The sequence below is a fragment of the Phyllobates terribilis genome, unplaced genomic scaffold (genome assembly GCF_046119375.1).
Source record: "Phyllobates terribilis strain yellow unplaced genomic scaffold, ASM4611937v1 Scaffold_9__5_contigs__length_417890890, whole genome shotgun sequence".
NCBI lineage: Eukaryota > Metazoa > Chordata > Amphibia > Anura > Dendrobatidae > Phyllobates > Phyllobates terribilis.
The window spans coordinates 277,822,784-277,850,210 of NW_027362769.1; the positions used below are offsets into that span (position 1 = coordinate 277,822,784).

The following is a 27,427-nucleotide window of genomic DNA, read 5'->3' on the forward strand; positions in this document are numbered from 1 at the left end:
TGCTGCTTCCCATGTATGTCTTAGAAAAGAGTCCGCTTTTTTATCCAGGGGATCCCTAAAGACCCCTGAAACTTCCAAGTGCAGTGATGATTTTTTTGATGATTTGGACATAAATTTTGGGGATTTTACCCAATAATAAAGACTTTTTCCTCAAAGGGATATTTTTTTTTTAAGTACGAGGGTAAGACCCCTACTTTTTCTCATTTTCTCCAATCTTTTTCAATGAGGGCCTGAATTTTAGCATTTACTGAGAAGGTATGTATCTTCCTCTCCTCTAGCCCTGCAAACATTATGTCCTCTAAAGATTTAACCGTTTTTTCTTCCTTCAACCCCTTAGTTGACCTAATGGCTTTTACTAATTTACTAGTGTCCTCTATAGGAAAGCATGGTATACTGCTATCACTGTCCGAGGAGGAAGAGGTTGAGGTATCACTATCATACCGTTCTCCTGATAGGAAAGAGGAATCAGAAGAGATTTCCTTAAGGGTTCTCTTATTTTTCTTAAGCCAATTATTCAGCGAGCCTTCCACTTCAGACCTGACAACAAACCTAAGACTTGCAGCAAAGTCAGGGGTACCCTCAGCAATGGTCCTATTGATGCAGTCCGAGCAGAGGTCTTTCTGCCAGTCTGCTGCTAGTGGTATATGGCTTAGCACACATGTTCTGTTCTTCTTTTTGATGCTAGCTTTCTTAGGCCCCTGATGGTTGAAACACAATATGGCCCCTATTAATACATGATGACATTCACAAAGATCATTCACCCCCGTTGTCACCGAAAGGTGCTGGATTTGGAGGCTGTGGCGGAATGCAGTATCCTGGCCTTCCATACTGACCAAAGACAGTGGGCTGGAGCATGAGCAGCATTTCCTATATTTCTACTCTTTTTGTAGGGGTGCCAGCGTCATCCGGTCCGCCTCCTTCCGGTAACTTTCTTTGCCCCCCCTCTTCCTCTTCTTTCACCACCGTATTTCATACTAGGTCCCCATCAAGGACAGGAAAACCTGGCAACTGAAGCGGGGGAGAGGTACCGCCCTTTTATTTCAGAAGGTTTCCTGTCCTTGGTGGAGCGGATCCCTCTCTCATGTGTGCTGTCATGGGTGAAGGGAAAAAATGTCATGTGCCTGAAAATGGTACCAATTAAAACGTCAACTCGTCTCGCAAAGAACAAGTCCTCACATAACTCTGTCGACAGAAATCTGGAAAAAGTAATGCTAACAAATTACTTCAATGCGCAAAAAAAAAAAAAAAAAAGCATATTTAACATATTTTAGTGTGTGACAGCAGCCAAACATAACAAACAGATATAAATCTGGTATCTCTTATACCGCACGAGGAAAGCATAAAAAATAAATAAAACCAATTCTTGATCTACTGTTGATTTGTTCATTCTGCCTCCCAAAGACCGCAGTTAGGCTTGGCTCACATTTATCCTGCGCGCTTCGCTGAGCTCTTACACCAAGGTTTCGATGAAAATCTCTGAAATACGTGATTCAGCTGAACCCATGGCAAAAGATTCCCTATAATGAGGCAGATGGAGGCACTGTGGACGCCGTCTGGCTTATGATCCGGGAGTGTCTGTCTTTTTAAGCATGCATAAAAGTACGGTCAGTAACAGTTTTGTGCACTTCTGAAAAGGACACCACTAAACAAAGGCCAGATGGAGTCCAGAGTAACTCTGATGCCTCATTATAGTGAACGGATCCCTCGGGGATTTCATCCGAATCACAACACTCGGATGTGTAGAGCACAGGATAAATGTGATCCAAAATGTTATATAAAATGTTCCCAACTAAAGCTTCAACTCAATCCACAAAAAAAGCCTCTAATCAGGTTTGTCATGTGTTAACGGAAATAAAGGAAGCTTCCACATTACTGGTAGTGCAAAGGTCTGTGATAGCACTATGACTCCCTGCCCCCCAAACTAAATCTAACAAATTCTTCAATCCCAAATCCAAATGCCCCCCTCTCTTCTGAATCCCACAGTGTGCCTAAACCTCATTTAGTATCCACATGTTTGGCATTTTTGTAGCGATTACAGCCCGCCTAATTTGCGGGTGCATGTCTCCAGAAGCACGAGCTGGGCATAAAGTACTGGTCACTACATCTTAATGGTCACTACAATGGCAGTTTGCAATTTTCTCTCCGCAACATCCACTGCTGCTGATTTTTGGAAAACACCCATGGAGTCAAAATCGTCACTACACATGTAGATAAATTTCCAAAGGTATATAATTTCTAAAATGGGGTCAATTGAGGGGGATTCTGCTCTTCTAGCACTTAGGGGCTCACTATATGGACTCTGCAAACTATTCTAGGAAAATCTGCGCTCCAGGAGGCAAATACCGCTCCCTCCCGAGTCTTGCCGTGTGACTTAGCAGTATTGTACAGCCACAAATGGGACATTGCCACTTACAGCAGAAATTGTGGGACAGATTTTGGTTACATTTTTACCCATTTTCCCGTGTGAAAATGTGAAATCTGGTGCTAACAAATTTTTTTTGTAGTAAAAATGTAATTATTATTTTTTCACTGCCCAATTGTATAAAATTCTGTGACACACCCATCATGTCAATATGATCACTGCACACCTAGATGAATTCGTTGAGAGGTGTAATTTGTAAAATGGGGTCACTTATGGGGGGGGGTTCTACTTTTCTGGCACCTCAGGGGCTCTGCCAATGTGACATGGCACCCGCAAATCATTCCATCAAAATCTGAACTCCAATATGACGCGTCTACCCTTCTGAGCTTTGCACTGTGCCACAAAAGTAGTTTTTGACCACATATGGTGTATCGGTGTACAAAAATTGCACAACAAATTCATTTTCGCCTGCTATCCTTGTGAAAATTAAAAAAAATTGGGGCTAAAACAACATTTGTGGGAAATATATATATTTTTTCATTTTCACATATCAAAGTTGTAAAATCCTGTGAAGCACCTGGTGGTTGAAGATGCTCACCACACGTCTAGATAAATTTCTTGAGGGGTCTAGTTTCCAAAATCAAAAAGTCACTTGTGGGGGATTTTCACTATTTAGGCACATCAGGGGCTCTCCAAACGCGACATGGTGTTCGCTAATTTTTCCAGCAAATTTTGCATTCAAAAAGTCAAATGGCGCTCCTTTTCTTCAAAGCCCCGCATTGCACCCAAACAGTAGTTTTCCCCCTCATATGGGGTGTCGGCAGACTCCAGATACATTTTACAACAAATTGTATGGTGCAATCCTGTTACTCTTGTGAAAATGCAAAATTTGGGGCTAAAAACATTTTTTGGGGAAAAATTTTTTTTTTTTTTTATTTTCACTTCTCAACGTTATAAACTTTTGCGAAGCAACTTGGGGGTTCAAGGTGCTCACCACACATCTAGATAACTTACCTGAGGGTTATAGTTTCCAAAATGGTGTCACTTGTGGGGGGGGTTCCACTTTTTAGGCACATCAGGGGCTCTCCAAACATGACATGGCGTCTGCTTATTATTCCAGCAAATTTCACATTCAAAAAGTCAAATGGAGCTCCTTCCCTTCAGAGCTCTGCCGTGCACCCAAATAGTGGTATTTCCTCACATATGGGGTATTGGTGTGCGCAGAAGAAATTGCACAATAAATGTTGGGGGTCCATTTTTCCCTATTACCCTTGCGAAAATAAAAAAAAAAATTGGGTCCAAAGTAAAATATTTAAAAAACAAACAAACAGTTAAATGTTTATTTTTTCCCCTCACATTCCTAAAATTCCTGTTAAGCTTCTGAAGGGTTAATAAACTTCTTGAGTGCGGTTTTAAGTACCTTGAGGGATGCAGTTTTTAGAATGGTGTCACTTTTCGGTATTGGCACTGATACGTGAAAAAAAACATAGCTTTATTATGGTCGTCACATATTGTTGCTGGAAGAAGTGTAAGTTACTCGAAACAGCTGTGGCTTACCTCCGTATGTCTCCTCTCTTCATGTGACGACCATAATAAAGTGCTGCTTTTTTTCACGTACCAGTGGTGAGTGCCACTCTCACTTTACTTTTCATGCTTTTTTGCTCACAATTTTGTACTGCTATATCTCTAGCTGAGCACCACTATATATTTGGTAATCCGCTATCAATATTTGCCTTAATGCATTCCTGGAGGGTGTGTTAGCAGTGCCTGCATTTCTGCGGCTGTAGGATACAGTGTTTGTTGTATATTACTATACAGTTACATTAGATCAATTTTTTTTAACAAAAATGTTTGCAAAGTGTATTTAGCTTTTAACAACTGTTGATAATCTGGCTCGATGCCGCCCTATCATTTGTCAACCAAAAAAATCATTTTTATTTTTTTTTCACAGTTTGCAGACCAGCGTCATGAAAAGCGGAGAGGTAGAAGAAGCAGAAGGAAAAATTCTGAATTTAGACCGATGCATAGCATCCAAGTGTCTCGAATAGTTTCCAAAGAAGGTAGATCTAAGTGTTGTAAAATGTTGCCTATCAACTAAAACAGACATTTCCAATTTTTAAGTTGGTAGTTATCCAACCTTTAGCAAAAATAGGCAAGACAGCAAATGTAATAGCAAAAGGGTTTATGTCTCCAACACCTTGCTGATTCAGTGTGGAAGCTCCAGCTATTCCCTAAGCCTTTCTGTAGGTTCGCATGTGACTGATATAGACAAAAGTCCATCAAATTCAACCTATAGCCTAACAAGTTTATCCAAATGAAAGTTAAAATCCCATGAGGCAGAAGCTAATTGCACCATATTAGGGGAAAAATTACTTTGTGACTTTACATACAATCATACTCATCACATAAGTTAGTGCCCATAACCTGTAATATTTTATTTTTTAAGAAATGCATCCAGGCTGTCCTTGATATTGTAATGGTTGATTCAGTACAAAAGTTCATGTTGCAGAGAGTTGCATAGGCTCACTGCTCTTATTGTAAAGAATAAGGATGCCCCCTTGTCACCGTCGCATGCCTAGGTGTAAAAAGATCAATAGAAAGACCTCTGTACTGTCCCTTTATAAATATTTGTACATTATAAGATCACCCCTAAGCCTTTGTTTTTCCAAACTGAATAACCCCAAGTTGAATAACCTCTCTTGGTATTGCAGTTCATCCATTCCCTTAATAACCTTGGTCGCTCTTCTCCGGCACTTTCTCTAGTTCAGCTATGTCCTCCTTATATACTCGAGCCCAAATTTGTACACAGTATTCTAAGTGTGGTCGCACTAGTGACTTGTATAGAAAAAAACTATGTTTATGTCATGAGCATCTATGCATCTTTAAATTCATCCCATTGTTTTGTTTACCTTGGCAGCAACTGCCTGGCACTAATCACCAGAGTTTAGTTCTCCATCCGTCAAATCATTTTTAGGCCCCCTTCACATATCCAAGTTTCCGGTGCATGTAGTATCCGTTTTCACACGTACCCGAGACGTGCACACACACACCCATTATAATCTATGGTGCAGTGCACATGTCCGTGTTTTCACACGAACTGTGTGACACCCATATGTAGACATGTCCATTGTCTTCCAGCATCATGGATGACAATAAATACCACACACGGATGACATATGTGCAACATCCGTGTTCCACGTACCTGAATGGAATGCAGAATATAAATAACAGATTTTTAATTTTTAAAGATTTGCAAAGATATAGATAGTTAATTGAATAATAGATATCCGTGAGATATATAATTAGTGCCTTGTGTGTGTATCTTGCTGTACTGTATTAGCCTAATAAATAATAGGGATGAGCGAATGTGCTCTGGTGATACTCGTATATCACTCGAGTATCTGGGTGTTCGGATGTGCTCGCTATTCGGCGAGCATTAGGCGGTGTTCGATTTCAAACTCGAATCCCCATCCTGCATGTTTGGCACCTATTACACAGCCAATAAGCATGCAGGGATTGCCTGCGAGTCACTATAATGCCATAGCCATCTTGGTAGTGGCATTACTGTGATTGGCCGGCCTTATGACATCAGGGGTTATAAAAGGAAAGGCGATGCTAGGCTCGGCACACTGACGCCATTGCACAGCTCTGTAACAGTTATTGGGGGGAGAGTGTGCTTGTCCAGGCATGTGTGTACACCAGGGGCAGGCTGGGCTGGGGAGCAGGGAGGCATATGCCCCCCGGGCCGCTCCCTCTTCAGCTGTTTAGGGCCACCCGGTCGCTTGCTGCTTTAGTAGTGTCTGGGAGGCACTAGTTCTTTAAATTTTGCAGCTTGTGCAGTGCCGCTTCCTATCAGCCAGCGCCTGGTGAGGAGGATTTCCGGTCTCCTTCCCCTGCAGTCAGGAGACCTGTGCGGTGTCAGTGCTGGCTCCGCCCACCTGCTCCTCTCTCTGCTGGTTTCAGGGTTTCTCTTCTCCTGCTGCAAAATAAACGGTTCGCACTCGGACCAATGTTATTCAGTGGGGCAGTGCAGATGAATGATTTTTTTTTTTACTAACAAAATCTGCATGTGAAAAAAACGCTGCGTGCACTAGTTTCGTATATCGGTTGAGACTGGCCCATTCAAGTCTATGGTTGCAAAAAAAAATAAATCCAAATTTTACAGATACATTGCAATCATGTAACATCAGAAACCAAGTGAGAAAAAATCATCCCACTTTTCTGGATGAAACTCTCTAAATTATTTTTTGTACACTTGTGTGAACCTGCCCTTACACGCAGAATTTTAACAGTTTGTAATATATTATTAATGTAACATTTTGTTCACTATCTATGTTCTCGTCACATGTCTTTATTCAGTTTGCATACATCTGATCACAAGCAATTGTTGTGGTAACAGCTGAGAGAAATTTAAGTAAAAGAGGTCGGCTCATACTTCCATATGCATTGCGTTTGCATCACGTATAGAGCAGTCACATGACAAGTGCAGTGAGAAAATATGCATTTTGCATATGGCAAAAACTGAGGATAAAATGCAACTTCCAAGCCACAAATTTATGTTTCTGATGACCAATTCTGGTCTTGTATCTTTGTAGTAATATCTGTTATGATCAATAATATATAGTAAGCTTGGGTGTGTTCCCACATGTATGTACTTAACTTTGTTGTGTTACGGTGTTTATAAATACTGTACTTAGCTTGGGAGTGTTCCCATATTTATGTATTAAGTTTGGTTCTGTTCCCATATTTATGTATTACGTTTGGTTCTGTTCCCATATTTACAGGTGCATCTCACTAAATTAGAATATCTTCAAAAAGTTAATTTATTTCAGTTCTTCAATATAAAAAGTGAAACTCATGAATAGAGTCATTACAAACCGAGTGATCTATTTCAAGTGTTTATTTCTGTTAATGTTGATGATTATGGCTTACAGCCAATGAAAACACAAAAGTCATTATCTCAGTAAATTAGGAAAATTAACAAAAAACGCCTGCAAAGGCTTCCCACGTGTTTAAAAAGGTCCCTTGGTCTGTTTCAGTATGCTCCACAGTAATGGGAAGACTACTGACTTGACAGATGTCCAGAAGGCAGTCATAGACACACTAAGTAAATGCAAAGTAAATTTTGCATTTAATTTGGAAATCAAGGTCCCAGAGTCTGGAAGAAGAGTGGAGAGGCACACAATCCAAGCTGCTTGAGGTCTAGTGTGAAGTTTCCACAATCAGTGATGGTTTGGGGAGCCATGTCATCTGCTGGTGTAGGTCCACTGTGTTTTATCAAGATCAAAGTCAGCGCAGTCGTCTGCCAGGAAATTTTAGAGCACTTCATGCTTCCCTCTGCCGACAAGCTTTTTGGAGATGGAAATTTCATTCTCCAGCAGGACTTGGCACCTGTCCACACTGCCAGAAGTACCAATACCTGGTTTACAAACAACAGTATCACTGTGCTTGATTGGCCAGCAAGCTCACCTGACCTTAACCCCATAGAGAATCTATGGGGTATTGTCAAGAGGAAGATGAGAGACACCAGACCCAACAATGCAGACGAGCTGAAGGCTGCTATCAAAGCAACCTGGGCTTCCATAACACCTCAGCAGTGCCACAGGCTGATCGCCTCCATGCCACGCCGCATTGATGCAGTAATTGATGCAAAAGGAGCCCTGACCAAGTATTGAGTGCATTTACTGAACATACATTTCAGTAGGCCAACATTTTGGATTTTAAAACCATTTTTCAAGCTGTTGTTATAAAGTATTCTAATTTACTGAGATAATGACTTTTGTGTTTTCATTGGCTGTAAGCCATAATCATTAACCCCTTTAAAGCCTGGCAGTTATTACTATGCCCCAGGCCATGACCCCCAGTTCAGTGAGGTCTCCAGAGCTGAGCCCACACTGAACCGGGCATATGTCAGCTGATTCTTACAGCTGCGGGTGGAATCACGATCCACCTGCGGCTGTTAACCAGTTAAACGCCGCTGTCAATCCCTGACTGCGGCATTTAACAGCGCCGCCCATCAGTGACCCCGTTATGTGATCGCGGGTCACTGATGGGTGGGCATGGCAACCCGGCATCTGCAGCAGACCCCTGTGGTTGTCATGGCTCGCTAGCTATGAGCGCCACCTAGTGGTCGGCGCTCATAGCACTGGAGCATTTCTCCTGCATACAGGCGATCTGCTCGTCGCCTGTATGCAGTAGAAACGATCAGGAAACTGCAGCTTCTAGTGTCCTATGGAGACTATTGAAGCATGCAGAAAGTGTAAAAAAACGTAAAAAAAATATATATATAAAAAATATATATATATATATATATATATATATATATAAATTTAAATCACCGCCCTTTCACCCCATTCAAACTAAAATAATAAAAAAAATTTCCCACATACATATATTTGGTATCGCCGCGTTCAGAATCACCCTATCTATCAATATCAAAAAAGAATTAATCCGATTGGTAAACGGCTTAAGGAGGAAAAAATTCTAAACTCCAGAATTACGTTTTTTTGGTCGTCGCAACATTGCAATAAAATGCAATAACGGGCGATCAAAACATCGGATTTATCCCAAAATGGTATCAATAAAAACGTCAGCTCAGCACGTAAAAAATGAGCCCTAACCCGGCCCTAGATCATGAAAAACGGAGATGCTACGGGACTCGGAAAATGGCGCCGGTTTTTTTTTTTTTATAGCAAACTTTGAATTTTTTTCCCACCACTTAAATAAAAAATAACCTATACATGTTTGGTTCTACAAACTCGTAATGACCTGGAGAATAATAATGGCAGGTCAGTTTTAGCATTCAGTGAATATGGTAAAAAAAAAAACAACCAACAACTGTGGAATTGCCCTTTTTTTGTAATTTCACCGCGTTTGGATTTTTTTTCCCGTTTTCCATTACACGATATGGTAAAACCAGTGATGACGTTTAAAAGTGCAACTCCTCCCGCAAAAAATAAGCCCTCACATAGCCATATTGACTCAAAAATAAAAAGGCTATGGCTCTGGGAAGAAGGGGAGCAAAAAACGAAAACGGAAAAACCCAAGGTCTTTAAGGGGTTAAGATTAAGGCTGTGTGCCCACGATGCGTTTTTTAAGCTTTTCTGCAGCGGCAAAAACGCTGCAGAAACGCTTAAAAAACGCATGGTAGAAGGCCTGCCATGTTCCCCAATGATAAAGCGCATGTGCTGTGCACATGCTGCGGAAATTTCCGCTGCGGATTATCATTGCTGAAAAAAACGCAGCACTACCAATTATTTTGCGGAAGTGCTGCGTTTTCGCCGCCATTGACTTGCATTAGATCGCATGGATTACGCATCACTGTATATGTAGATGCGCATTCCATGCGTTCCAATGTGCGGATGGTACCCAGGTCTAGAGGAGAGGAGACTCTCCTCCGGACCTGGGTACCATAGAAAACTGTAAAAAAAAGAATAAAATAAAAAATAAATATATACTTACAGTGGCATGTAAAAGTTTGGACGCCCCTGTTCAAAATTACTGTTACTGTGAACAGTTAAGCAAGCTGAAGATGGAATGATCTCTAAAAGGCCTGAAATTAAAGATGACACATTTCCTGTGTATTGTAGGCAAAAAATATATGTATATTTCTATCTTTTACATTTTATAAATTACAAAAAGGAAAATGGGGCGAAGCAAAAGTTTGGGCACCCTGCATGGTTAGTACCTAGTAGCCCCCCTTTTGCAAGTGTCACAGCTTATAAACGCTTTTTGTAGCCAGCCAAGAGTCTTTCAATTTTTGTTTGAGGGATTTTCATCCATTCTTCCTTGGAAAATTCTTCTAGTTCTGTGAGATTACTGGGTCGCCTTGCATACACTGCTATTTTGAGGTCGAGCCACAGATTTTCAGTGCTGTTTAGATCAGAGGACTGTGAGGGCCATTGTAAAACCTTCAGCTTGCGCCTTTTGAGGTAGTCTATTGTGGATTTTCACGTGTGTTTAGGATAATATCCATTTGTAGAAGCCATCCTCTTTTAAACTTCAGCTTTTTACAGATGGTGTTATGTTTGCATCAAGAATTTGTGGAAATTTAATTGAATCCATTCTTCCCTCTACCCGTGAAATGTTCCCCATGCCATTGGTTGCAACACAACCCAAAAGAATTATTGATCCACCCCCATGCTTAATGGTTGGATAGATGTTCTTTCCTGAAATTCTGTGCCCTTTTTCTCCACATATACCTTTGATCATTGTGGCCAAAGAGTTCTATTTTAATCTCATTGGTCCTCAAGATTTGTTTCCAAAATGCATCAGGCTTGTTTCGATGTTCTTTTGCATACTTCTGATGCTCAATTTTATGGTGAGGAAGCAGGAGAAGTTTTCTTCTGATAACTCTTCCATCAAGGCCATATTTGTGCAGGTGTCTCTGAACAGTAAAACAATGTACCACAACTCCAGAGTCTGCTAAATCTTTCTGAAGGTCTTTTGCAGTCAAGCGGAGGTTATGATTTGCCTCTCTAGTAATCCTATGAGCAGCTCTCACTGACATTTTGCCTGGTCTTCAAGACCTTATCTTGACCTCCACTGTTCCTGTTAACTGCCATTTCTAAATTACATTTAGAACTGAGGAAAGGGCAACTTGAAAACGCTTTGTTATCTTCTTATAGCCTTCTCCTGCTTTGAGGGCCTCCACCATTTTCATTTTCAGAGTGCAAGCCAGCAGCTTAGAAGAACCTATGGCTTCTGCGGCTTCTGTTCTTTGGCACACGGTTAGAGGAGGCTGGGTTTTTTGCATCACCTGGCCTTTCCTAACGATGATATTGATAGTGATGAAGTCATAACCCTAAAAGGCTAATTAAGGTCTGGAACCTTGGTCAAAGGTACCTGAGCACATAAATCTGCTAGGTTGCCCAAACTTTTGCATTGGCCGATTTACCTTTTTGTAATTTATAAAATATAAAAAATGACAATATAAATATATTTTTGCCTAAAATACAAAGGAAATGTGTCATATTTAATTTTAGGCCTTTTAGAGATCACTTAATCTAAAACTTGCTTAACTGTTCACAATAACAGTAATTTTAACTAGTGGTGCCCAAACTTTTACATGCCTCTGTACCTTCTGGCGGCCCCCGCTGCACTCTTCCTTTCATGCCGGCAGTTTGCGATGGACTGAAGGACCTGCGCTGACGTCATAGTCATGTGACAGGTCACGCGACGCTGACGTCGGCAGGTCCTTCAGTGTACCGCTGCTGGCAAAGGAGAACGGAGGGAAGCAAGACAGCGCGGGCCATCGGAAGGTAAGTATATATTTATTTTTTTAATTTTTGACATTCTCTCTGGTCACAGTGTATAAATCCATGCTGTTTGCATGGATTTATATAGTGTGACCAAGTTGACAAGCACTTTCCAAGTGATGCTAAAATCGCTTGGAAAGCGCTTGTCAACCCGCATGCGGAAATGCCAGTGAAGAACGCTTCACTTCCGCATGTCCCTGGCAAGAAAACGCATGTACAATCCGCAGGCGTTTTTTTCTGCCAGGGAGATGCAGAAACGCTCAGGAAAAAATCCTGAGCATTTCTGCATTGTGGGCACATAGCCTAACAGAAATGAACGCTTGAAATAGATCACTCTGTTTGTAATGTATCTTTCCCTCCTCTTTTAAACACGCAGGCATACATCCATTACTTAAAAAAATCATCCCTTTACCAGAACTGTGCTGCTAACTACAGACCTGTCTCCAATCTTCCCTTTATCTCTAATCTCCTGGAACGCCTGGTCCACTCCCGTGTAATCCGCTATCTCTCAGACAACTCTCTTCTTGACCCTATGGAATCTGGTTTCCGCTCTTCACATTCTACTGAAACTGCCCTCACCAAACTCTCTAATGATCTACTAACAGCTAAATCTAATGGTCACTGCTCCCTGCTGATTCTCCTGGATCTCTCTGCAGCATTTGACACTGTGGATCACCAGCTCCTCCTCGCTATGCTCCACTCTATTGGCCTCAAGGACACTGTTCTCTCTTGGTTCTCCTCCTATCTCTCTGACTGCTCCTTCACTGTGTCTTTTGCCGACTCCTCTTCCTCTCCCCTTCCATTTATTGTTGGGGTCCCTCAAGGATCCGTCCTAGGCCCCATTCTTTTCTCCTTATACACCTCTCCTATTGAACAAACAAGCAGCGATTCTGTTTTCAGTACCACCTCTATGCTAATGACACCAAATTATACACCTCTTCTCCAGACATCTCCCCTGCATTATTACACAATAACAGTGATTGTCTTTCCGCTGTCTCTAACATTATGTCCTCCCTCTATCTAAAATTGAATCTGTCGAAAACTGAACTACTCATATTTCCTCCCTCCACTAACCTACCTGTGCCCGATATTGCCATTCCCGTTTGTGGCTCCACCATTACTCCCCAGCAACAAGCTCGCTGTCTTGGGGTCATACTCGATTCAAATCTTTCCTTCACTCCTCACTTCAAATAGCTCACTCGCTCGTGTCATCTACACCTCAAAAACATCTCTAGAATCAGAACTTTTCTTACCTTTGACTCTGCAAAAACTCTTACTGTAGCTGTTATTCATTCTTATCTGGATATTGCAACTCTTTACTAATCGGGCTCCCTCTTTCTAAACTTTCCCCTCTCCAATCCATCCTGCATGCAGCAGCCAGGATCATATTCCTCACCAACCGATACACCGATGCCTCTTCCCTGTTCCAGTCATTGCACTGGTTGCCCATCCAATACAGAGTTCAATATAAACTTATCACTCTTACCCACAAAGCTCTGCATGGTTCAGCACCACTCTACATCTCCTCCCTCATCTAAGTCTACCACCCTTCCCGTGCCCTCCGTTCTGCTAATGACTTAAAACTAAAATCCTTCTTAATCCGAACCTCCCACTCCCGTCTCCAAGATTTCTCACATGCTGTGCCAGTTCTTTGGAATGCACTACCCAGGACAATTCGATTAATTCCCAATACCCACAGCTTTAAGCATGCCCTAAAAACTCATTTCTTTAGACTGGCCTATCGGCCTTATCACACCACACTTGTCTAACTGTCCCAGTTTGACCCATATCAAAATTTTCTTCAAAATCATGTTCATACCATCCATGAACTGATTATCCTCTGTCTGTACTGTACACATACTGGCTGGCGACCAGTTCAAGTAGTGCTTTGTACTTACCCTATTTAGCATATTATGTCTGTATTATACAGTATTTTTACATTTTACCTTTTGTCCCCCCCCCCTACCCACCTATTTCCTCATAGACTGTAAGCTTGCGAGCAGGGCCCTCACTCCTTTTAATATCTGAGTTATGCTTATTTGGTAATGTCTTTTTGTCTTTTAAAGCCCCCCCCCCGCCCCTAAAATTGTAAAGAGCTGCGGAATATGTTGGCGCTATAAAAATAATTCTAATTTTGTGAGATGCACCTGAATGTAGTAAGCTCGGTTCTGTTCGCATATTTATGTAGTAAGCTCTGTTCTGTTCCCATATTTATATAGTAAGCTCTGTTCTGTTCCCATATTTACAGTATGTAGTAAGCTCGGTTCTGTTCCCATATTTCTGTAGTAAGCTCGGTTCTGTTCCCATATTTCTGTAGTAAGCTCGGTTCTGTTCCCATATTTCTGTAGTAAGCTCGGTTCTGTTCCCATATTTCTGTAGTAAGCTCGGTTATGTTCCCATATTTATGTAGTAAGCTCGGTTCTGTTCCCTTATTTACAGTATGTAGTAAGCTCGGTTCTGTTCCCATATTTATGTAGTAAGTTCGGTTCTGTTCCCATATTTATGTAGTAAGCTCGGTTCTGTTCCCATATTTATGTAGTAAGTTCGGTTCTGTTCCCATATTTATGTAGTAAGCTCGGTTCTGTTCCCATATTTATGTAGTAAGCTCAGTTCTATTCCCATATTTATGTAGTAAGCTCGGTTCTGTTCCCATATTTATGTAGTAAGCTTGGTTCTGTTCCCATATTTCTGTAGTAAGCTCGGTTCTGTTCCCATGTTTATGTAGTAAGCTCGGTTCTGTTCCCATATTTATGTAGTAAGCTCGGTTCTGTTCCCATATTTATGTAGTAAGCTCGGTTCTGTTCTCATATTTCTGTAGTAAGCTCAGTTCTGTACCCATATTTATGTAGTACTCTCGGTGCTGTTCCCATATTTATGTAGTAAGTTTGGTTCTGTTCCCATATTTATGTAGTAAGCTCGGTTCTGTTCCCATATTTATGTAGTAAGTTCGGTTCTGTTCCCATATTTATGTAGTAAGCTCGGTTCTGTTCCCATATTTATGTAGTAAGCTCAGTTCTATTCCCATATTTATGTAGTAAGCTCGGTTCTGTTCCCATATTTATGTAGTAAGCTTGGTTCTGTTCCCATATTTATGTAGTAAGCTCGGTTCTGTTCCCATATTTACAGTATGTAGTAAGCTCTGTTCTGTTCCCATATTTACAGTATGTAGTAAGCTCGGTTCTGTTCCCATATTTCTGTAGTAAGCTCGGTTCTGTTCCCATATTTCTGTAGTAAGCTCGGTTCTGTTCCCATATTTCTGTAGTAAGCTCGGTTCTGTTCCCATATTTCTGTAGTAAGCTCGGTTATGTTCCCATATTTATGTAGTAAGCTCGGTTCTGTTCCCTTATTTACAGTATGTAGTAAGCTCGGTTCTGTTCCCATATTTATGTAGTAAGTTCGGTTCTGTTCCCATATTTATGTAGTAAGCTCGGTTCTGTTCCCATATTTATGTAGTAAGTTCGGTTCTGTTCCCATATTTATGTAGTAAGCTCGGTTCTGTTCCCATATTTATGTAGTAAGCTCAGTTCTATTCCCATATTTATGTAGTAAGCTCGGTTCTGTTCCCATATTTATGTAGTAAGCTTGGTTCTGTTCCCATATTTCTGTAGTAAGCTCGGTTCTGTTCCCATGTTTATGTAGTAAGCTCGGTTCTGTTCCCATATTTATGTAGTAAGCTCGGTTCTGTTCCCATATTTATGTAGTAAGCTCGGTTCTGTTCTCATATTTCTGTAGTAAGCTCAGTTCTGTACCCATATTTATGTAGTACTCTCGGTGCTGTTCCCATATTTATGTAGTAAGTTTGGTTCTGTTCCCATATTTATGTAGTAAGCTCGGTTCTGTTCCCATATTTATGTAGTAAGTTCGGTTCTGTTCCCATATTTATGTAGTAAGCTCGGTTCTGTTCCCATATTTATGTAGTAAGCTCAGTTCTATTCCCATATTTATGTAGTAAGCTCGGTTCTGTTCCCATATTTATGTAGTAAGCTTGGTTCTGTTCCCATATTTATGTAGTAAGCTCGGTTCTGTTCCCATATTTATGTAGTAAGCTCAGTTCTATTCCCATATTTATGTAGTAAGCTCGGTTCTGTTCCCATGTTTATGTAGTAAGCTCGGTTATGTTCCCATATTTCTGTAGTAAGCTCGGTTTTGTTCCCATATTTCTGTAGTAAGCTCGGTTCTGTTCCCATATTTATGTAGTAAGCTCAGTTCTATTCCCATATTTATGTAGTAAGCTCAGTTCTATTCCCATATTTATGTAGTAAGCTTGGTTCTGTTCTCATATTTCTGTAGTAAGCTCAGTTCTGTTCCCATATTTATGTAGTAAGCTCGGTTCTGTTCCCATATTTCTGTAGTAAGCTCGGTTTTGTTCCCATATTTCTGTAGTAAGCTCGGTTCTGTTCCCATATTTATGTAGTAAGCTCGGTTCTGTTCCCATATTTATGTAGTAAGCTCGGTTCTGTTCCCATATTTATGTAGTAAGCTCGGTTCTGTTCCCATATTTCTGTAGTAAGCTCGGTTCTGTTCCCATATTTCTGTAGTAAGCTCGGTTCTGTTCCCATATTTATGTAGTAAGCTCGGTTCTGTTCCCATATTTATGTAGTAAGCTCGGTTCTGTTCCCATATTTCTGTAGTAAGCTCGGTTCTGTTCCCATGTTTATGTAGTAAGCTCGGTTATGTTCCCATATTTCTGTAGTAAGCTCGGTTCTGTTCCCATATTTCTGTAGTAAGCTCGGTTCTGTTCCCATATTTATGTAGTAAGCTCGGTTCTGTTCCCATATTTATGTAGTAAGCTCGGTTCTGTTCCCATATTTCTGTAGTAAGCTCGGTTCTGTTCCCATGTTTATGTAGTAAGTTCGGTTCTGTTCCCATATTTATGTAGTAAGCTCGGTTATGTTCCCATATTTCTGTAGTAAGCTCGGTTCTGTTCTCATATTTCTGTAGTACGCTCGGTTCTGTTCCCATATTTCTGTAGTAAGCTCGGTGCTGTTCCCATATTTATGTTGTAAGCTTGGTTCTGTTCCCATATTTCTGTAGTAAGCTCGGTTCTGTTCTCATATTTCTGTAGTAAGCTCAGTTCTGTTCCCATATTTATGTAGTACGCTCGGTGCTGTTCCCATATTTATGTAGTAAGCTCGGTTCTGTTCCCATATTTATGTCATAAGCTAAGTTTGGCTCCCTTATCTATGTAGTAAGCTTGGTTCTGGTCCCATATACATGTCCTAAGCTTAGTTCTGTTCCCATATACATGTATTAAGCTAGTTTTTTCTCGCATAACTGTGTATTAAACTTGGTTTTGCTCCCATATCTATTTAGTAAGCTTGGTTGCTGTTTTATGCAGCAGCCTGAGGTAAGTAGGTTAAAGATGGGCTGCCACAACTCGTGGGCCAATGTTGTGTGCTTGCCCCCCAGGCTAAAATTTGCGAGCCAGCTCCTGATGTGCACAGTATAACGAATGAGAGTGCTGTAGTGCTGATACTAGTGCTGAAACTGAACCATCATACTAACAGCCCTTGTAAGTGTTAATCCTGTTCTTTGCTGTTTGTATCAGATAAATTCTGCATTTAGCCTATGGAGGGAGAGAGAGTTGCAGTAGCAGGAAGGGTGGCTGTATACAGTCTTTAGGTAGGGATTAGGGTTTTGTAGTCTGTCGCTAAATATATAGCTGCAGCAGTTGACTTTTTTTTTTTTTGTGAAAAAAATTAATATATTGTCATTCATAGAGTATTACATGCTTTGTGGTACATTTTGGTGTTATATAACACTCCAAAAAGTGTTGAAACATTTTTCTGGATTCAATTATTCACCCATCGAGTATTACGTCTTCTAGGGTTTAACCTCCAAAAAAGCGTTCAAAAATCAGTATTCAGTTACTCATCCATAGAGTAATATGTGCTTTCTGTTACATTTTGGTGGTATATAACACGCCAAAAAAGCTTTCAAAAATTTTTCTGGATTTAATTAATAATCCTTACAATGTAACATGCTTAGTGGGAGACAAAGATGGCATAATCCCCCGAGACTTCCGAGAAACAGGAGTTTCTTGATAGCGCAAAAGAGGCTAATACCCACAGAATTTGTGTACATAAATTCCATTTAAAATATTTTCTTTTTATTAAATATAATGAAAATTCATCAACGAAAAAAAACCCAAGTGTGTAACTAAATGGATACTGGTATTCCTTGTCCAAAGATAAAGGAAAACCTCTCTGACCTCAGTGTGTCCCTAGTCCGTACCTATATCCATTACCAGATTATAGTATCTATATTATTAAATTATAATATCTAAAATCTGGTAATGGCTGTGTATACGCTGTTCTTCCACCCTGTTATTTCCACACTATTAAAGGGGACCTGTCACGTTCTAGCTGCCCTCTAGACTGCCCCCATAGGTTAGTGATGCATCACTAACCAGCTATTTTCATGAAAATTGGTGCAGCTATAATGATTTTATAATGTTTAATATCCTTAGATCCTACCTGCATTTTCAGTCATAGGGGCGTGCTTGTCATATTCAGTCATGGGCGGGTGCAGCATTCACTCACTGCTGGCGCCGCCCATGTATTTGAATCCTGCTCTCGGAAAGCGCTGATATTGTAGGGCGCAGGCGCACTTGTATATATCCAGCCACCTGTGCAGTGAGGCTGCGTGATTACCATCTTCACTGCGCATGCGCGGGGAACATAGCGCATCATAGCGCATTCAGGGTATGTGCCCACGATGCGTTTTTCAAGCGTTTTTGCTGCGGAATTTTCTGCAGCGTAAACGCTTGTGAAACGCATGTTAAGCCTTCTCCCATGGTCCCCTATGTAATTCCGCAATTGCAATGCCCATGCTGCGGAATTTTCCTCAGCATTTTTGATGTGCGGAAAATTCTGCAGCATGTCCATTATTTGCCATCTACAATGCAGTAGAAAACGCAAGGCAATTCCGCATGTGCAAAACGCGTGAAAAACGCATGTCAAATTCCGCATGCGTTTTTCCGGGCAAGGACATGCAGAAATGAAGCTGAAATTTTCCGCTTCATTTCTGCATCGTGGGCACATACCCTCACAGTGAAGCTGGTAATCACACAGCCTCACTGCTCATCCGTGGGGAATAGGGCGTCATAGTGCATGCGCAGTGCAGCTGCGAATTACACAGCTTCACTGCGCATGCGCTATGACGCGCTATGTTCCCCTAGCATGCGCAGTGAAGCTGGTAATCACACAGCCTCACTGCGCAGGCGGCCGGACATATACAAGTGCGCCTGTGCCCCACAATATCAGCGCTTGCCGGGAGCAGGACTCAAATACATGGGCGGCGCCAGCAGTGAGTGAATGACTGAGTATGACAAGCACGCCTCTATGACTGAATGAGCAGGTAGGATCTAAGTATATTAAATGTTATAAAATCATTATAGCTGCACCAATTTTCATGAAAACAGCTTGTTAGTGATGCACATTGCATCACTAACAATGCTATGGGGGCACTCTAGAGGGCAGCTAGGATGTGACAGGTTCACTTTAAGATAGAGGGGGAGGAACGTGTGCTTGGACCGCTCATACTGACTACTTAAACTGTCATAATCAAAGTAAAAAAGATGCAAAACAGCTACCAGAGATTAACATATATATCAATAATCTTTAACCGTCGTCTAGACTTGAGGGAAATCTATATCTATACTATCTGTTTTTCATCTCTATCTGTTTACCAGCAGTAGACTCTTAACAGGGACAGCCGCCGAGGAGCGGGGGCGCCATTCTCGTGACCTAGGATGCCAACCTGCGGAGGGATGCAGGACCAGCTTTAGGTACAGACTAAGGACACATTGAGGTCAGAGAGGTTTTCCTTTATCTTTGGATTAGGGAAACCGGTATCCATTTAGTTACACACTTGTGCTTTTTGTCGTTGGCGAATTTTAATGATATTTAACCCCTTAAAAGCCCAAGGCGTACTAATACGTACCTGTGCCCTGGGCTTTAAGAGCCAGGTATGTATTAGTACACTCTGTTGATTTCGCCCGCACACAGGCTGTGTGGGCGCGGTTGCCGACGGGTGTCAGCTGATTGTCTCAGCTGACACCCGGTGCTATGTGCAGGGAGTGGTCCCGCACCGCTCCTGGCACATTAACCCCCGCAATGCTGCGATTGAAGTCGATGGCAAGGGGAGGTGATCGGGATACTCACCTCTCCTGCCGGCCTCCAGCGCTGTCTGCCGCGGCTTCCCGGATGTTGCCATGATGACCCGATGTTGTCATGGCAACATCCGGGTCACCAGACAGCAGGAAGATACTTTGCATGACCAAAGTATCTAATGCATCTGCAGCGCTGACAGCCTGTATAGCACAGGGATGGTGCTCCATCCCTATGCTATACAGGCGACCAGAGTAAAAAAAGTGAAAGTCCCATAGTGGGACAAAGTATAAAAATAAAAAAAGTGTAAAAAAAAAAATATATATATAAAAAAATAAATAAATAAATAATCCACCAAAAATAAAAATATAATGTACCCATCAATAAATATTATTATGAAAAAACAAAAAAACAATAAAAGTACACATATTTGGTATCGCCGCTTCCAAAACGACCTGACCTATAAAACTGTCCCACTAGTTAATCTCTTTAGTGAACACGGTAAAAAATAAAAATAAAAAACGAAGCAAAAAACAATGCTTTATCATCATACCGCCAAACAAAAAATGGAATGACACGAGATCAAAAAGACGAATATAAATAAAAATGGTAGCGCTGAAAACGTCATCTTGTCCCTCAAAAAACAAAATGCCATGCAGCTCCATCAGCCGAAAAATAAAAAAGTTATAGCTCTCAGAATAAAGCAATTCAAAAAAATATTTTTTTTCTATAAATAGCTTTTTTTGTGTAAAAGCGCCAAAACATAGGAAAACAATATAAATGTGAAACCGCTGTAAGCGTACTGACCCAAAAAATAAAGATACCTTATCAATTTTACCACACGCGGAACGGCATAAAAAAAAAAATCCTGAATTGTTGGTTTTTGTTTATTCTGCCTCCCAAAAATTGGAATAGAAAGCAATCAAAAAATGTCACGTGCCTGAAAATGGTACCAATAAAAACATCAACTTGTCCCGCAAAAAACAAGCCGTCACATGACTCTGTCGGCCAAAATATGGAAAAATTATAGCTCTCAAAATATGGCGATGCAAAAACTAGATTTTACACAAAAAGAGTATTTTAGTGTGTGACAGCTGTCAGTTATAAAAACCCGATATGATTCTGGTATCGCTGTAATCGCACCGACCCGAAGAATAAAGTCGTGTAATCACTTATACCGAGGAACGGCGTAAAAAATAAACTCTATGGTTAGGGTTGTGCTAGGGTTAGGGTTGGGGGTTGTATTAGGGTTGTTTTTTTTTTCAAAAGTAAAAATAAAAAAAAGATGACGATATGGCGACTAGTGTTGAGCGCACGTGCTCGCTACTTGAGTTTGCATCGGGTGCTCTGGTATGCATTGAGTATTGCGGGTGCTCGAGTGACATGCTCAAGTCTCCACCCCATATGCTTCGCGGCCAAAAAAACCTTGTGGGGATTTTGCTTGCCATGCACGAGCGATCTCCGCATGTTTTTTTTGGGTGTCTAATAACCGTGAAACATGCGGACAGGGACTCGAGCATGTCACTCGAGCACGCGCGATACATGGTACATACCTGAGTTCCCGATGCAAACTCAAGTAGCGAGCACTTGCGCTCAAGACTAATGACAACTTATTCAATATGATAACCTAATGTTATCAAATTCTGTGTCAATCCTCTGGGTTCAAAATTTTCACTATACCCCTTAATAAAATTTTTGAGGGGTGTAGTTTCCAAAATAGGGTCACTTGTGGGGGGTTTCCACTATTTAGGCACATCAGGGGCTCTCTAAACGCGACATGGCGTCCGCTCTCAATTCCAGCAATTTTGCGTTCAAAAAGTACTCTGCTGTGCGCCCAAACACTGTATTTTCCCCACATATGAGGCATTGGCGTACTCAGGAGAAATTGCACAAACGTTTTTGGGGTTCATTTGGGACTCAGGGGAAATTGACTCATGGGGCTCAGGGGATATTGCACAACAAATTTTGGGGTCCATTTTTTTCTGTTACCCCTGCGAAAATAAAAAAATTGGGGCTAAAACATAATTTTTGTGCATGAAGTTTGTTTTATTTATTTTCACGTCTCCATGTTATAAACGTCTGTAAAGCACTTGGGGGTTCATGGTGCTCACCACACATCCAGATAAGTTCCCTGAGGGGTCTAGTTTCCAAAATGTTGTCACTTGTGGTGGGGTTTCTACTGTTTATGCACATCAGGGGCTCCCCAAACGCAACATGGCGTCCGCTAATTATTCAAGAAAATTTTACATTCAAAAAGTCAAATGGCGCTCCTTCCCTTCCTAACCCTGCCATGAGCCCAAACAGTGTTTTTTCCCCACATACGGGGCATCTGCGTGCTCAGGGGAAATTGCACAACACATTTTGGGGTCCATTTTTTCCTGTTACCTCTGCAAAAATAAAAAAATTGGGGCTAAAACATATTTTTTGTGGAAAAAGTTTGATTTTTTATTTTCACGTCTCCATGTTATTAACTCCTGTAAAGCACTTTGGGGGTTCAGGGTACTCACCACACATCTAAATAAGTTCCCTGAGGGGTCTAGTTTCCAAAATGGTGTCACTTGTGGGGGTTTTCCACTGGCACATCATGGGCACATCCGCTAATCATTCAAGCAAATTTTACATTCAAAAAGTCAAATGGTGCTCCTTCCCTTCCGGACCCTGCCGTATGCCCAAGTAGTGGTTTTCCCCCACATATGGGGTATTGGCTTACTCAGGAGAAATTGCACAACAAGTTGCATGGTGCAATTTCTCCTGTTACCCTCATGAAAATGCAAAATTGGAGGCTGAAAAATATTTTTGTTGCAAAAATGTGAAAATTTTATTTTCATGGCTCAATGTTCTAAACTTCTGTGAAGCACCTGGGGGTTCAAGGTGCTCACCACACATCTAGATAAGTTCCCTGAGGAGTCTGGTTTCCAAAATGGTGTCACTTGTGGGGGGTTTCCACTGTTTAGGCACATCAGGGGCTCCCCAAATGCAACATGGCGTCCGCTAATTATTCAAGCAAATTTTACATTCAAAAAGTCAATTGGCGCTCCTTCCCTTCCGAACCCTGCCATGAGCCCAAGCAGTGTTTTTTTCCCCACATATGGGGTATCTGCGTGCTCAGGGGAAATTGCACAACAAATTTTGGGGTCCATTTTTTCCGGTTACCCCTGCGAAAATAAAAAAATTGTGTCTAAAGTAACATTTTTGTGAAAAAAGTTAAATGTTAATTTTTTTCTTCCACATTCCAAAAATTCCTGTGAAGTACCGGGAAGGTTAATAAAGTTGTTGAATGTGGTTTTGAGCACATTGAGGGGTGCAGCTTTTACAATGGTGTCACTTTTGGGTATTTTCTGTCATAAAGACCCCTCAAAGTGACTACAAATGTGATGTGGTCCCTAAAAAAATGGTTTTGTAAATTTTGTTGGAAAAATGAGAAATTGCTGGTCAACTTTTAATCCTCATAGCTCCCTAACAAAAAAAATTTTGGCTACAAAATTGTGCTGATGTAAAGCAGACATGTGGGAAATGTTATTTATTAACTATTTTGTGTGACATATCTCTCTGATTTAAGGGCATAAAAATAAAAATTTTGAAAATTGCTAAATTTTAGCCAAATTTCAGTTTTTTTCACAAATAAATGCAAGTGATATCGAAGAAATTTTACCACAGTCATGAAGTATAATATGTCACGAAAAAACAATCTCAGAATTAGGGGGATCGTTTGAAACATTCCAGAGTAATTACCTCATAAAGTGACAGTGATCAGAATTGTAAAAATTAGCCTGGTCATTAACGTGCAAACCACCTTGGGTTGTAAAGGGGTTAGTAAAAAGAAAATGTTTTGAAGGGAATTTATGTTCATAAATTTTCCCCTTTTTTTATATCTTATTTTTGACAACAATTTTGAGTACCCACACAATCTTCGTCCCGTCTCTCCTACGTTGATGGTATGAGAAAGGGAATCAGAAGGAGGAGATGGAGACAGGGAAGTGTTGACTGTAGACACCTTGGCACATATGGTATATTTTATGTACAGCCTTTCCCATGACCCTCACAATACATTCGTCTAGGCCAAAGAAGAGTACTGGTTGTTCACCCTGCTGGACCCATGCTACAAGGAGAACTTTGCATCTCTTCTTCCTGAGGTGGATAGGTCTTCTAAAATGGTGCTATACTAGAAGGCCATTGTGGAAAATATGTTGAAAAAATTCCCTTCAGACAAGGCTAGCGGCAGGGGCAAGCTTCCTTGGCTAACCAAGGAAGAGAGGCGAGGGAGACACACAGCAGAGGCAGGAGAACACTATCAAAGGCCTGGGCCATTTTCATGACACCCTCCCAGCATCCATACCCTGATGATCGGGTATTTTTAACAAGGAGGGAAACGTTTTTAAAGATGGTCAAGCAATACCTGGCTGACAAGACCAGCGTACTCCCCAATTCCTCTGCGACCTTAAGCTATTGGGTCTTAAAGCTGGACACCTGTCATGGTCAGTCCCTCCGTGTGTTAGAGGCGTTGTGCTGTCCTGCCACAAGCGTCTTGTTTGAGCAGGTTTTTAACCGCTTAAAGACCGCCCACTGTAGATAAACGTCGGCGCTGCCTGGGCTCTGTGCAGCGCCGACGTTTATGAACGGTCGGTGGTCCCGCAGCTCTCAGGACCCCCAGGGTCCTGAAAGCGCTGCGTGTGCGGTGCAGGGCAGTAGCTCTGACAGGGAACATCATCGGGACCTGATTGGATCAGGTCCCAATGATGTTAACCCTTTGCTATCTTCTATATGCCGCGATCTATAGTGATCGCGGCATATAGAAGATAGTGAGGGGAGAGGGGGGTCGTCCACTTAGCTCTCCGACTGCCCCCTGATGTCTTACAGGACCTGCCGTTGTCATGGCAGCCGGAGGTCACATGACCGCTTCCGGATCTGCCATATATGGAGTCCTGCTAGGCTCAGCCTGCAGCTGAAGTCTAGCAGGAGACAGACAGTGTGAAACTGTCAGCAGTGCTCTCATGCAATGCAATACATGTCTATTGCATTGCATGAGAACAGTGATTAGAAAAATAAAAATTAATGTCCCATACAGGAATGTAAAAAAAAGTCTAAAAAATGTTTTCAAACCGTTAAAAAAGAAAAAATCACAAAATAAATAAAAATAAATAAATAAAATATTAAACCAATAAATCTGTATATTTATGCAAAAACAAAAAAAGTACACATTTGGTATCGCCGCGTCCGTAACAACCCGATCTATAAAACTGTCACACTAATTAACTCCTTCTGTGCACACCGTAATATAAAAATAAATAAAAAACGGAGCAAAAAACTATGCTTTTTCATCATATCACCAAACAAAAAGTGGAAAAAAATGCGATCAAAAAGCAAAATGGAAATAAAAATGTTACAGCTGAAAACGTCATCTTGTTCCGCAAAAAAAAAAGCCGCCATGCAGCTCCATCAACCGAAAAATAAAAAAGTTATACCTCTCAGAATAAAGCCATGCAAGAAAAATATTTTTTCTATAAAATTGTTTTATTGTGTAAAAGCGCCAAAACATAAAAAAAATATACAGTAAGTGTAGTATTGCTGTAAACGTACTGACCCGAAGAATAATGCTGCCTTATCACTTTTACCACACGCAGAACGGCATAAAAAAACCCTCAAAATACAATACCTGAATTGTTGTTTTTTGTTAATTTTACCTCCCAAAAACGGAATAGAAAGCGATCAAAAAATGTCACGTACCCAAAAATGGTACCAATAAAAATGTCAACTCGTCCCGCAAAAAACTAGCCGTCACATGACTCTGTCGGCCGAAATATGGAAAAATTATAGCTCTCAAAATATGGCGATGCAAAAACTAGATTTTGCAAAAAAAAGTGTCTTTTAGTGTGTGACAGCTGTCAGTCATAAAAATCCGATATAAATCTGGTATCTCTGTAATCGCACTGACCCGAAGAATAACGTAATCTCATCACTTATACCGCACGAGGAACTGCCTAAAAAATAAATAAAACCAATTCTTCACCTGCTACTGATTTGTTTATTATATCTCCCAAAGATCGCAGTAAGGCTCTGCTCACATTTATCCTGTGCTCTGCACTGAGCACTTACACCAGAGTTTCCGTGTAAATCTCTGAAATACGTGATTCAGACGGAACCCATGACGGAAGATTCCCTGTAATGAGGCAGATATAGGCCACTGTGGATGCCGTCTGGTCTGTGATCCCACCATGTCAGGTTTTTTAGGCGTGCATAAAAGTGCGGTTAGCCAAAGTTTTGTGCACTTCTGAAAAAAAGGACACCGCTAAACAGGCCAGATGGAGTCCAGAGCAACTCTGCTGCCTCATTACAGTGAATGGATCCCTCAGGGGTTTCATCTGAATTACATCACTTGAAAATTTAGATGGAAACTCCGATGTAAGTGCTCAGCCTAGAGCGCGGGATAAATGTTACGTAAAATGTTCCCAATGAAAGCTTCAACTCGTCATCTGTTAAAAATATAAGGGACTTCCAAGTTACTGGAAGCAGAAAGGCTGGAAAAGCGAAATGGCCCTTGCCCCACAAAAGAAATTCAGAAAATTTTGTGCTCCCAAATCCAAATGCCTATTCTACAATAATTTGTTCTCCAATTGTCAAATAGCGCTCTGTCCCTCCCAGATCTCGCCGTATGGCTAAGCGGTACGATACAGCCACATATGGGGTATTGCCACCTATAGAAGAAATTGTGTGACACATTTCGGCACCATTTTTACCCATTGCCCTGTGTGAAAATGTAAAATCTGAGGGTAAAACATTTTTTTGTGGTAAAAATATAATTATGTTTTCTTCACTGCCCAATGGTATAAATTTAAAAATGAAAAAATACTCACTACTTCCCTAGATAAATTCCTTGAGAGGTGTAGTTTACAAAATGGGGTCACTTGTGGGGGTTTCTGCTGTTTTGGCATGTCAGCGACTCTTCAAATGTGACATGGTGTCTGCAACCTATCCCAGCCAACGTAGAGCTCCTTTCTCTTCCGAACCCTGCCGTACACCAAAGCAGTGGTTTTCCCCCACATGGGGTATCGGCGTACTCAGGAGAAATTGCACAACAAATTTCATGGTGCAATTTCTCCTGTTAACCTTATGATAATGCAAAATTAGGGGATGAAAACATTTTTTGTGGGAAAAATGTGAAAATTTTATTTTTAAGGCTCAATATTATAAACTTCTGTGAAGCACCTGGGGGTGCAAGGTGTTCACCACACATCTAGATAAGTTCTCTAAGGGGTCTAGTTTCAAAAATGGTGTCACTTGTGGGGGGTTTCTACTATTTAGGCACATTAGGGGCTCCCCAAATGCGACATGGCGTCCGCTAATTATTCAAACAAATTTTACATTCAAAAGGTCAAATGGTGCTCCTTCCCTTCCAAACCCTGCAGTGTACCCAAATAGTGGTTTTCCCTCACGTATGGGGTATCGGCATACTCAGGAGAAATTGCACAGCAAATTTCATGGTGCAATTTCTCCTGTTACCCTTATGATAATGCAAAATTAGGGGATGAAAAACATTTTTTGTGGGAAAAATGTGAACATTTTATTTTTATGGCTCAATATTATAAACTTCTGTGAAGCACCTGGGGGTGAAAGGTGTTCACCACACATCTAGATAAGTTCCCTAAGGGGTCTAGTTTCCAAAATGGTGTCACTTGTGGAGGGTTTCCACTGTTTAGGCA

General features: G+C 41.1%; 1 protein-coding gene across 4 annotated transcripts in view; it reads left to right on the forward strand.

Moving 5' to 3' along the window:
• The window catches only part of TNRC18 (trinucleotide repeat containing 18), a 739,821-nt gene that overhangs the window by 369,433 nt on the left and 342,961 nt on the right, over positions 1-27,427 (forward strand). For all 4 annotated transcript variants that reach the window (XM_073647819.1, XM_073647820.1, XM_073647817.1 and 1 more), the window contains exon 15: positions 4,314-4,422. In XM_073647819.1, coding sequence (XP_073503920.1) covers positions 4,314-4,422 — 109 coding nt within the window. The remainder of the gene's footprint in view (positions 1-4,313; positions 4,423-27,427) is intronic.